This window comes from Tigriopus californicus, chromosome 1 (assembly GCF_007210705.1).
Source record: "Tigriopus californicus strain San Diego chromosome 1, Tcal_SD_v2.1, whole genome shotgun sequence".
Lineage (NCBI taxonomy): Eukaryota > Metazoa > Arthropoda > Copepoda > Harpacticoida > Harpacticidae > Tigriopus > Tigriopus californicus.
This window is the reverse complement of record NC_081440.1, coordinates 8,731,870-8,744,127: the sequence shown is the minus strand read 5'-3', so window position 1 is coordinate 8,744,127 and position 12,258 is coordinate 8,731,870. Positions and strand designations below refer to the sequence as shown.

Here is a 12,258-nt window from a genome sequence, read left to right as displayed (position 1 = left end):
CCCAAGTTGAAGCTGAAGACCAAGTTATCGGGTGGACGAGGTTACAACCCCTCCGCTGTCAATTACAAGGACTCCGAGTATCATTACGGCTCGGACTTTGAAGACGACGATGATGCCATGGCAGATTCGGCCGAATCGGACAAATCTAGTGATGAGGATGATCAAGTGTCGGGCGCGGAATCGGACGATCTCAAAGTCGAAAGTGATGTTGACTTGGATGATATTGATGTGCCCATGCGTCCACTTACCCCCGTTCCATTCTGGTTGCGCTCGGATGAGCCCGTCCCGGCCTTACTCTTGCCCTCCTCGTCCGATGACCTGCCCATCCCGAGCGAGCACATCTTATCCGTGTTCGCCACCTACGAGATTTGTCGCCAATTTCACCAGGTCCTCCGGCTCACCCCGTTTCGTATTGAAGACTTCTGTATGGCCTTGGCTAGTGAAGAACAAAGTAATTTATTGTCGGAAGTCCACATGGCTTTGCTCCGCGCCATTGTTCGATCAGAAGACGTCAACTCGTCGTTTGGAGCATTGGATCAAAAGGACAGTATCAATAGTGTCTTCTTCTTCATGGATTCCGTGACTTGGCCAGAGTGCATGAAGGCATTTTTTCACAGTGACCCAGTCACTTATGGCGAGCCTTTGGAGCTGCTCAATGACTCTGAGTATCCTTTCGGTGTCATTGAGGACGTGATGGGTAAACGCATTCAGATCTTACGGTTTCTATCTGATCAGATCTTACTGACTGCCAATGCTCGAGACTTTATTTTGGAGGATGGAAAGTTTTCCAACGAAGAGCATTGCCGAGTGTGTCATCGTTTGGGTGAGATGCTAGTGTGTGATACTTGTCCGGGAGTTTATCATTTGGGGTGTTTAGAACCTGCCATGACGGAAGTGCCCGATGAGGAATGGCGGTGTTATGTGTGTGAAGCCAATGACATAGAAGGGCTTTCCGAATGTCATGGTACTAAATTGCTGAATGCCTGCCGCCAAGAAACATTGGGCTACGATAGACAAGGAAACCGGTATTGGTTTCTTTGCCGAAGGCTCGTCGTGGAAATGACCGATGGAACGACCAAATACTACTCAACTGTCAAGCAGTTAGAGGAAGTCTCTGAAGTATTGGACGATGAAATCTACGAAAAGGATCTTTGGGACAGCATGGAAGCCATCCGTATCGATATGGAAAGACACATGGAAATCACGGAGTTCATCACGCAGACTAAAAAGTCTAATTCGAAGAAATCTTACTTCGAAATCGAAAACAGTAAGGCACATCAAGAATGGTATTTTATCGAAGCGTTACTAACTCCAAAATTTATATATTGTCACAATATTAGGTGCCATAGAAAAAATTCAGCATGAGCGGGAAGAATCGAAGCTCAAACTCGCTTCCGAAGAAACCAAAAAGGAAATGGATATTAAATTGGAGCCTGAGGAGAGTGCTTCAGGGTCGGAACAACTAGGGAAGGTACCACTTGGTGACATGAAATCTGACGAGGATGGCAAAGACATTGAGATGAAAGCCGACTCCAATGCAAGCCCTGAGGATGACAAAACAGTAATCTCCCCGATTCAAAATTCTGTCGGAGCGGCTAATCCAACAATTGCAAACCGTATCCTTAAGAGCGGAGAGACCGTAGACACGACCAAGGTTGGTGCAAGGGATTTTCGATACACCTTCTTCATTATTCATTCATACAATTGGCAACCACAAATTGGTATCAGTTCTTACATATTCTCTTTGAAAATGACATGGCCAACGATTATTTTTGTTTCAGATTGCTTCCCAAGTCGGGAAAATCCCCCATGTTGACGGAGATTTGAGGTTAACCCGTAAAACTTTGCACGACATCAATTCAGGAACACTCTTTTTCAAACTTGGCCAAGAGGGCTCATTCAAACAATACGTGAATCATTATGCCACCAATCCGAATGCCTTAAGCAAGTCTCAAGCAAATGAGGAAAGAATCAAGCGTCAGCACATTTCACACAAGTTCTCATTGACGGATGTGTCGGTGTTCAAGTGGTTGGGCAGTCTTCACGGGACCAGGCTCATGTTAATCACCACGCTAAGACAAACCATACTTCAATTGGAGAATAATGTGCCAACCATCTTCATGCATCCAAATTGGCCACTTCTGCGAAAACCTTGGATCGGAGCCGTAACTAATAGCAATAAACCGAGGGACTTTGCCCGGGCTCTGACAGTTCTTCAATGCTGCATGAAGCCTTGTATTTTATTGCCTGTTTGGTCGGAAATGCTGGGTCACACCACGATGAAAAAACTCCCAAACCTACAAAAGGAGGAAAAGAAACGATTGGAGAAACGAGAAAAACAAGAACGCGAAGCAGAGGAAGAGAGACTGCGGCCCCATATGACTTTTGTCAAATACACCTTGGGGCTGAAGCATCAGGTGTCCAAGCAAAAAGGCGAAGAGTACAGAGCGCACGGCCAATACGGTTGGCTTTGGCTTTCTTCATCCCGCAGTTTTGCTCCTCAAGATGCCCGAACAATTGGTCTCCGAGCTGGACCTTTCCGATTGGCCGTGAAGTATTCCGATATCAGAGACGGAAGTTTCAAGATAGTGCTTATGGAGCCCAAGGCCTTCGCATACCTCGTGAGTAAACAAGAAGAAATGGACCAAAGGAAGAAGGAAGAAGAAAAAGAGCAAGATAAATCAGTGAATGAGATCAAGGATACATCTGTAGAGACAATGAACACGAGTCCAACCTCTGAAGCGCTTGTTTCAAACCCCGTGGTCAAATCGAGCGAGAAACCCAGCCAAGAAAAGAAACGTCTTGAAGATGCCTTGAAACATGCCCGTTTGGAAACCCAAGATCAACCTAATGCTCTATTCGAAGAAGTCGTAGACATTAGTGCTGCCCTGACCAATCCAACACGCGTTCTCTATCCCAAGGTGGCCAAAAAGGCAAAAGTTTTAGATGAATTCCTGAACCGTCGGTTACAATTGAAATCATTGGAAGAGCGACGGATCGAGATGAAACTGAAGCAATCCGAAAACTCGACTTCTCGATCATTGCTCCCTCAAGCGCCAACTCAAGAGAAAGCACTTGCAGGAGTCGATATCCAGAGCAAGGCCAAAGCAGACGACCCCGATGAGATTGTCGATGTCGAAGGTGAGTCGGATACCAAAACCGCCATTACATCCATGCTGGCAGAACAAGAGCTGAAAAGTAAAGACGAAACAAAATCGAATAAGCTGAATTTATTCTTGGATGAATCAAAAAAGACCATTTGGAACATCATCTCAAACTTGAGGGATGAAGCCAAGGAGATTGAATCATCAGAACTTCAGCAGAACCCAAGCCAATGCTATTCTCCGATATGCTCCAAGTCCAAGCTCCGTTGCTATTCTGCCAATTGCCCCGCGAAGAAAATCGCAGACCTGCCCATCATTAAAGAAGCCCAAACGTTGGTAGCGAAAATCATCTCCACTGGGAACGAATTGGGTCTCAATGTGGAAACTAGCACTGATACCGAATGTAAATCAATCAGTGAGATGATGACCACGTTACAAAACGTGGTCAAAGTGCTCATGACCAAGAAAGACGAACTGGACAAGTACAAAGAGATGGGCATATCCACCGTTTCTGCCACGATTAGCTCTGGCTCTACCCCGTCCTCCACGACGACGTCGGAGATTGTCAACAATGACACCGGGACCGTCCAAGTGATTTCCACTAAGTCAACCGTATCAGTGACCCAAAGCAAGAGCATCACAACCACAACTGAGACAACATTAACCTCCTCAAACAACACAAGGAATGGCAACGAATCGGGAAAGTCTAGTGTCAGTAAACTGTCTGTAGAGATCAAGGCTGGTCACACCACCTCCAAGGCTCAATCCATGACCGAAGTGACGGATGGCATTACCAGAGTGTATTCGAGCCAAGACACCACAACGAAACTCTACTTAAAACGTATTCAGTCCGTGGCGGAATCGAAAAAACAGAGCAAAGTTGTGAAGTATCCTCTAGCTCCGCACTTTTATGCCCGAACTCGAAAGAAGAGAAACATTCTTCTTCTCGCCAAGCACGATGTGAAGCACATGGCTCGCTTGGCAGGTACTGCTTTAGCAGAAGGTTTCAATTACAACTGTAAGACGAACAACCAAGTGTGGCCTTACCCCTGTCCTAGACCAGTATTCCGAACTGCTTGGTTGTATCGCACAGCTTGCATGGACTCTCTTCAAGCCGTGGCCCTTCAACTGAGGATACTCTGGGCGTGTCTCAAGTGGGACGATATCCAAACTCGACCCGTCAGTACAGATGGGAAACATCAACAAACAACTGATAGCGCAGTCCTAACTACCGAGATCACCAAGCACCGCCATGTGGGGAGATTTTCAGAAAGGACCCAGTATTTTCAGAAGAAAACTACCATACCTTTAGATGTACCGAAAACCGTCGTCGAAGTCACCCCTATTCGCTCGGGGCTGAGGAAAAGAAAACGGGCTGAATCGCCCCAGCAGTCCGAGCCCAAGACCATTGAGCATTGGATTGACGAGGAGAAACTAGAGCTTTGGGAAATCCGCGCCTACCGGGACAAGATCGAACGGGATAAAAACGCATCCATAACAAGATCACGGACTGGCGTCCCTATCAAGGAGCCTCAACGTTTCGAACCCATTGCTGAGACCACTGTCAAGAAGAAGCCCTCGGAAAGTCTTGCTGGGTTGCCAGGAGTTGGAGAAGGAAAAGCGTTGGAAGATCGACTTCGAGAAAAGAACAAAACCATTGGTCAATCACCAATTATGGGACAGACACAAACCATAATCCGGCGTGTGACCAACGCTGATGGCTCCGTCACTTTAGTCCGATCCATCACCACCGCTTCGCCGCGAACCATTGCACCGAATGGTGCTGCCTCAATGGTTAGTGCCAGCCCGGGTTCAAGACACCCGACTGGCATCCAGCCAGGAACTAAGAAGGTTTTCATTTCAAAGGATGGGAAAATCATCGGAGCACAAGTGATGCCTACTACGCCGGTGGTGACCAACAAACAAGTTAGCCTGCCTAATAGTGGAACAACCACTTCTCTTCAGCCATCATTAGCGTCAAATCCGTCTGCGTCAAGTCCTTTGTCGAGCATGGGGCCCGCTCAACAAAAAGTTCAAATCGTCAGGGCCGGAGATGGCAAGATCCAGGTTAAAGGACTACTTCCTGGGCAACAACTCGTTCAGATGCCCGATGGGAAATTGCAGATTTTTTCCAACCCGTCTTCAGGAGCATCTAGTGCCACAGGTGGTATTCAGCTTGCTAATAGTCCATCGTCTACGCCGACGCAGAAACCAACCCTACCTCAACCACTTGGAGCTTCGCCTTTGGCTGCCAAGGTTGGAATTCAATCTCATCAACTGTCCTCTACGCCTACTGGAAAATCGAATCAAATTGTGGCCACCTATCTACCACCCGGAGCCCCTATTCCCTCCGGGATGTCAGCGTTCATTTCCGGAGGGAAAACCTTTTGCATACCCAAAGCCTCGGCTTCATTAGCCTCTCAAGGAGTCGGTGCCAAAACCACGGCAATCATTTCCCAGCAAGCGCCCATTATGACTGCCACAGCGTCTCCGACCGTGGGGGCCTCCGTCAAACCTGTGGGAGCGTCCACCCCCTCGCCCAGTACACCGAAACAAATTGTGGAGGTGAAGTCCCTTGGCTCCAACACGGTTACGTTTAAAGGCAATCAGATGATTGTATCGGGTCCAGATGTGGCTCAAGCCCAACTTATTGCCAAGCAACTGTCCAGTGGCCAAGCCAAATTGGCCATGATTGGAGGAAAGCAAGTGCTTATTTCAACTAACACCAACAATACAATGCAGACTCCGACCGTTTCCACCGTGAGCCCTACACCGACTCTCCCCAAAGCACCTTCTTTGTCTGTGACCCCCAGTCTATCAGCAGTAGCCCCTCAGCCGGCCCCAACTCAAGCTCAACCCATTCCAGCCGTTCAAGAGGAACTCAAATCAGTGAACCCTTCAATCCCACGAGTTCAAGTGACGGCACAACTGATGCAAACCCCTCAGGGCCCACGGATTGTTCTACAAGGTATTCAGGGGTCTAATCTGCCTCCTGAAGACTTGGCAATCATTCAGCAACAAGTGAAAACTCAACTCTTGAAAGCGCAAGCCGATGCTAAGCAGCAAGGTAAGGTCCCTCCCACCAAAATCGTGTTGGACTTGCCTGCAAACATCCAATCCAAGCTACAGCCCACAGCTGCTAGCAAACCAGTGACCAATACTGTAATGGATAACGACCAAAAGGCCCGTGTGCCTCCTGCTTTGCCTCAGCATCCGGTGAATGGAATTCCTCAAAACGTATCCTTGACATCTCCAGTTGGCTCAGGGGTGGGGGTGTCACAGAAACAACTTGGACTGGGGCTTCCCGGTCTCGGCACTCAAGTGCCGTCTTTGACACCAAAAGTCAAATCAGTAGACGGTGCGGATCAGGCCATAAGCAAAACCCTCGCGTCTCTTAGTCCTGTTTCTCTCCCCACCGGGCCTCAGATTCATTCACCATCTCCGCCCAAAATATGCCGACCTCGATCCGAAAGTGAGAAAGAATCGGACGAGAAAAAGCGCCAACAAATCCTCTCAAAAATGGCCACTTTGGTCTCGCGACAAAAAGAGTTACTGAAGAAAGAGATCGCTCGAAAACGTGCCCTTCAAGAAAAAGACTTGCAATTGGAAATTCAAAGTGAAATTAACCGTGTCAAGGAAAGAATTTGCGATAAAACCATCACGGCAGGAGCAAAGTTTGATATTGAGACCATCACCAAGCGCTCCGCGATGGGAACAATTTCTCGAAACAACTTGAATGCCTCGGCTCCAGCTCATTCCTCCAATAATCATTGGGACGAGGAGCCGCCTCAACATTTGGGTGATCATGATATTACGGCCTCTGTGTCGTCTTCAGGTTCCTCGTCATTAGTGCCTTCGACCAATTTAGCTACCAAAAATGCGTCGTCTCTACGTCCTGCGCCTCCGTCAGTGAGCAAAAATGCTTCTGGTCCAACCTTACCTTTGCAAGTGATCTCGTCGACCTTAAAGCGAAAGCGAGAAGACTCGCTAGAATCGGAGAACAGTTCGGAATCCACGGCCAATCATAGCACGTTGGAATCTGGAGATTCTTTTGCTCCGATGAAAAAGAGAACTCGAACTTCTTCAATCTCATCAGCTGCTTTAGCCGCGAGTATGGTGAAGAAAGACAAGATTTACTGCCTCTGCAAGACCAAATACGATCCCACAAAGTAAGTCCTTATGTACATCTCTTTTATTTTATGGGCCAGACGAAAGAAACCAATTTTAACGCGTATGGGTTTGATTTCTTATGGTAGGTTTTAGCTTACAAATGTCATGGCTTCTCACAAATTTATATCCGATTCGATTTTTGTTGCCAGACAATCGTAGGCTACGTGACGTGGTCTATATGGGTATTCCGTCTTGTGTAGTAACTCTTTTTCTGGTTGTAGGTTCTACGTGGGCTGTGACATTTGTAGCAATTGGTTCCATGGCTCTTGCGTGGGGATCACCAAATCTATGTCTCGGAATATGTCTGAATTTGTTTGTAAGGACTGCAAAAAGGCCAAAGAGGACCAAGAGATCTACTGTCTTTGCAAGCAGGCTTATGACGAGTCCCAGTGAGTGTTTTTAACATACACATACACACCCCTAAAAGGAGCGGATTTTCAAGTGTAGAATGTTTTCTTTCTCCAGATTCTATATTGGTTGTGAGCGGTGCGGAGACTGGTTTCACGGACGATGTGTCGGTATCCTACAGAAGGAGTCTGAGAGCATTGACGAGTACCTGTGTCCAAATTGTGAGCCAAACTCTCCCATCAACCAAGCAAACATGCACTCGATCTCAAGTCAGCATTATGAACATATCGGGAAACTTCTTCGCCAAGTCATGGTAAAGCCATTTCGTTTAGTCCTGCCTTCGAGCGTCACGTAACCCAGCTTGTCTTTTTATGTTATAGAGTAACCGAAATAGTGGACCATTCCGGGAGCCTGTTCGTCCCAAGAGTGTTCCCAACTATTATAAGATTGTGAAAGAGCCCATGGGTAAGAAAGCACTTATCTATTTTTATTATTGTTGTTGCTGTTTTGCCTCTTTAGGTGAGAATTTGGCAATAGAGAAAAAAATCAACGTTTTCTCGTCTTTTCTAGACCTCCACACTATCGAAACGAGGGTCAGCGATCAGCATTATGAACGACTTTGCGAGTTCGTTGGCGATTTCATGCGTATTTTCGAAAACTGTCGATATTTCAACCAACCCAACTCGCCAATCATGAGGAGTGCTGAAGCTCTTGAGACTTTTTTCGCTCAGAAGTTAGTGCTGCTTCGTGAAAGGCTCTTGCAAGTGTCCTAAACGACTGGCTCTATCGCTCGAAAACCAACTTGGGAAGCGAAGACCAGCTGCATGTGGTCTACCGGGGCCAGGACTCATGTCTTAAGTCTCGAGGCTAGTCACACGCTCATAGTAGTGTTCTGAAAGACGAAAGCAACATGCTCCCTCCCTCGCTTAGGGCATCAGGTTGGCTCATCCAGTGCGATTCCTTATCTTGTGACTGGTCACCTCAAGATCAACATCACGATTAACAGTGACAGTAAAACAGTATCGCCCTACCTATTTATAATTTCATTCATTTCATAACCATGTAGAAAGATGGATGAAATACTTCTTGTCAATTGCAATGTCTCGATGAAAAGGTTCTTGTTCCTTTATTTTTCTCGATCCGTTTCTTCCTTCCAATCTGTCACAATTGGTATGGTATCGTACCATCAACTTGAATGAGAGTCGGTGGCGTTATTGTCCTCGTCCACATCTATTACGGTATGAAACTCATATAGCCACAGCTGTGTGGCTGAGGTTGTTCCTTGTCAATGCCAAGGCACACCAAGAAAGCAAGGCATACTTTGAATATGGGACAACGCTATCTCGCTCCTCGGAGAGCGCTTCTCAACTCTTTCGAATGTCTTTCAACCTTGCATTTCACGTCCTTCAGCTCTTCCGTCCGTGGATGGATTGTGATTCCCTTCCATGGTATCGGAGAGATGGAATATTGATCATGGGAGATTAGTCTTCCAATGCGGATCTTGACCAATCTTTGGCCGCATTCTTGGTAACTTCTCTCGAACTCGTCCACTAAATCCATCAAGGAGGGAAATTGGACGGATTTATTCATAAGATTGGCTCTCCGACTCAAACCGATCGCTCCAAAACGATTTCCCAAGACCACGCCCAAGACGACGTGGTAGAAATAGCGCTTCGATGACGCGGATGTCTGAAGATGGGCGTGAGAGGAAAGTTTTTGAACGGGGGGCAATTCAGATTTGAAGTTGATGGTGAATCGCCCCATGCCTGGCACTCCATTGGTCAAGTAGATGGCCAACACAACCGCCTCCATGCATTTGATGGGCAAAGCTTCTCGTACAATCACTTTAGCTGCCTCGACGAGAGTGTGAAGCGAGGAATTGGGGCGGGTCTCGAAGAACTGCGTGCCTGTGTGGTTGTAGGAAAGTCTATTCATGTAGTCTTGGACTTTGCGCAAATACTCCAGGATGCGTCCTTGCTTGGCCATCGATATCGACGGCGGGTGAGGAGTGGGCAAATCGTCCAGGGTTTCCGCGCCCTGTATGTTATGGAAGCTTGCTCTGGCTTCTGGGTAGAGATAAGATGCGAACTCCCATAGCTCATTCCACGTGAGCTCATCAAAGGGCAATCCACTGCGATTCACAAGAAAGATGGGCCATTTTGAGCCCGGTGATTTAGGTGGCGGGGACATGGTGCCTGGCATCATGGCCCGTCACTAGCCCAAACACAACTGTGTTCGGGGAGCGACATCCTTGTAACCTCGACCTTGACAATCTGTCTCTTTCGTGTCCTTCGGTCGTCGGTCGCCTCCTCTGGTCTGAACGCAACGCGTTCCTTGGCAGGGCTTCGTTGACTCACTCGGCGGATCCGCTTATACCTACGTCGGATTATGGCCTTTTTCACTTAACTTAAAGGTGGACCTCGCTCAATCTCTCGTTGGTTGGTTGGTTGGTTGGCTCGCGACCATTCTCCTCTTGGGCTCTTTTCACACGTCTACAAACCACAACGATTGGTTGTGGCCAAGGGCTCCTCCAGACATTTATCCACAACCCTCTGAGAGTATTCAGAGAGGGAAGCCATGCTTCTGGGTATGGTTTAGTTCCAAGATACTCGTTCTTCGTCTAAGGCAAATTAAAGGAATAAAGGGGGACCAATATCATTGATGTGCAGTATAAAGACACATGTATAGTATGGATGAGGGCAAAGAAATCTATGCATAGGGCAATTGCAAGGTTTCCACTTTTTGTTGTTCAAATATTCCCCACATGAGGGAAACCAATTACATACCGCCAGGGCTTGAACCGTGACCGAAAAAATTACCGTTACCCATACCGTTAGCGTTGCTTTTGCAGTAAAAAAAAGGCTTGGCTTAAAACTGCAAAAATAAAACGTTTTAAGCTATATTTTCACCTTTAGTAAATATGACATGAAATATGAGATTAATAAAACTAGCAAATAAGATATTAGGCCCCAAAGTAAATTAATAAGCCATTTGCCAAGTTTTCTAGTTCATTCGACTTTTTGGAGACAGTGGGAAAATTCGTGTAAGATGGTCAAATATATCAATTATGTTGCTTTGTCTTATGCTGCCCAATGCTGGTTTTTCTGCACGTCTCAGATTTGAAGACCTTTACTTTTAGGTCAGATTTGCTTAGGCTAATTAAGAAAAATGCGACGAAGTGTCAATTGATATGTCTCTCTCACAAGCAGTGTGAGCTTACAGATCTTATGCTATTTTTCAATGTTATTTTTTACCATTAGGTCATTCTGTTAACAGGATATTGAAGACAAAGACCTATCAACTTAAATATTATCAACTTTTTCAAAAAAAAGACCACAATAGCTTAGTTTCTCGCGAATCTTTTCTATTTGATCTGCCACTTTTGGTTTAATTTGCCATTTTTGGGTTTATCTGCCAATCCATTTGACATTCTAGCGACTTTTATTTGTCTTTTGTGGGGCTTCAAAGGTTTTTTTATTTGCAAAAATCTGCACTCCTACCCAAGACAAACATGACAATCGCTCGGCAATATTGTTGTTACTGTTGTTATTGTTGTTGTTGTTGTTGTTTTGTCTTTTCTTCCTCACTGATTGGCACACACTCACTCGGGTTCCACCCCAACTGCATAGGGTCTTTCCTACGTTTAACAGACATTCCAATTCAGTTCGACAGTCACCTAAATGGGATGAAGCGGTTTGAGTCCTTTTTGAATCAATAGAATAGGGACCAATCACTGCTTGTCCCAAGCAAAGTTGCCTTTGCCATTGAATGGAGCCTCCGGTATAATAGCAAGTAGGCTTGATCAATGGCTCAATGCATGTACGCTTAAGGGCCCCATGAGTTTCGGCCCGTTCTTCCAAGCCATTTCAAATCACGTCTGTTCGTTGGTTAGCTGGTTGGTTTGATTGATCCAGTTCCACTAATACTAAGCGCAACTCCCAGCTAGCCCAGTGAAGCCCCAACAAACACAAACCCTCGACTCTAAGATCGGCTCCCCTTACGTTTTGGTCTCCTCCTACCCTGGTCCCCTCTTTTCCCTCTCTCTGTGCTCCGTGACCAAAAAGACGGACTTCTAAAGATGTGGACTGCAAACGGAAGCAAAAATATCCTATCTCCTAAACCGCTCATCTTATTCCAAATAAGCATTTGATACGACTACAATATCTGGTTGAACCAATGAACTAGGCCAAAATTGAGCCCAAACCTATGCTTAGGGAACTCAGGAGACATGGTCAAAGTTATGTTGTCAACACTACTTCAAATTCCAATTTTCTGCCCTCTGCCCTAAGAGTTGTTATGATCAAGAGCAAGGCAATTTGAAAGGAAGCTCGATCGCAGTTTATATTTCTAGAAGTCCGTGGCTATACCTACCTCAAAAAAAAGGTAACGCATTTTAAGATTCCTTTATACTAGAGGGACAATAGACTTTCTACGCCACTCGAAATATGGTTTAAGTTCTGCACTTCAGAGGGCGCTTTATGAGTTAGCCTCATAGATAACTCCATAAATAGATTGATCAAGGGCGCTGCGATTGCATGTTTTCGTTTCAGCTGTCGCCGGGTGTCAAAAAGTTCCGTTCGTAGTCAAAATTCCAAGGGCAACTATGGTACAAATCTGAATCGTTGGCGGTGCGTGC

The 12,258-nt window shown here is 46.2% G+C and overlaps 2 protein-coding genes across 5 annotated transcripts; one reads left to right on the top strand and one right to left on the bottom strand.

The window, feature by feature from the left end:
• Nucleotides 1-6: 6 nt before the first annotated feature.
• On the top strand, nt 7-8,513 carry LOC131889259 (nucleosome-remodeling factor subunit NURF301-like). Its single transcript, XM_059238369.1, has 7 exons — nt 7-1,267; nt 1,341-1,654; nt 1,782-7,273; nt 7,496-7,663; nt 7,740-7,935; nt 8,003-8,087; nt 8,193-8,513. Exons 1-7 carry the CDS (start codon nt 118-120, stop codon nt 8,393-8,395), a joined length of 7,608 nt encoding a protein of 2,535 aa, XP_059094352.1. The 5' UTR covers nt 7-117; the 3' UTR covers nt 8,396-8,513.
• A 123-nt stretch (nt 8,514-8,636) lies between these two features.
• LOC131889356 (tubulinyl-Tyr carboxypeptidase 1-like) lies at nt 8,637-11,588 on the bottom strand. Of its 4 annotated transcripts, none has more exons than XM_059238480.1 (2): nt 11,123-11,588; nt 8,637-10,242 (listed from the first exon to the last, which is right to left on the bottom strand). In XM_059238480.1, the coding sequence occupies exon 2, from the start codon at nt 9,825-9,827 to the stop codon at nt 8,961-8,963; it is 867 nt and encodes a 288-aa protein (XP_059094463.1). In that variant the 5' UTR covers nt 9,828-10,242; nt 11,123-11,588; the 3' UTR covers nt 8,637-8,960. The 4 variants fall into 4 exon arrangements, with proteins under 4 accessions (XP_059094463.1, XP_059094536.1, XP_059094616.1 ...); XM_059238553.1 differs by having other exon boundaries at nt 11,164-11,588; XM_059238633.1 differs by having other exon boundaries at nt 11,228-11,588.
• Nucleotides 11,589-12,258: the final 670 nt, after the last annotated feature.

Bases quoted from the DNA above. Each gene is read 5' to 3' on its own strand.
- LOC131889259 (XM_059238369.1), top strand. From the start codon at position 118: ATGGCAGATTCGGCCGAATCGGACAAATCTAGTGATGAGGATGATCAA. The intron at 7,664-7,739 runs GTGAGTGTTTTT...TTCTTTCTCCAG, and splicing joins CAGGCTTATGACGAGTCCCA to ATTCTATATTGGTTGTGAGC. The intron at 7,936-8,002 runs GTAAAGCCATTT...TTTATGTTATAG, and splicing joins AACTTCTTCGCCAAGTCATG to AGTAACCGAAATAGTGGACC.
- LOC131889356 (XM_059238480.1), bottom strand. From the start codon at position 9,827: ATGATGCCAGGCACCATGTCCCCGCCACCTAAATCACCGGGCTCAAAA.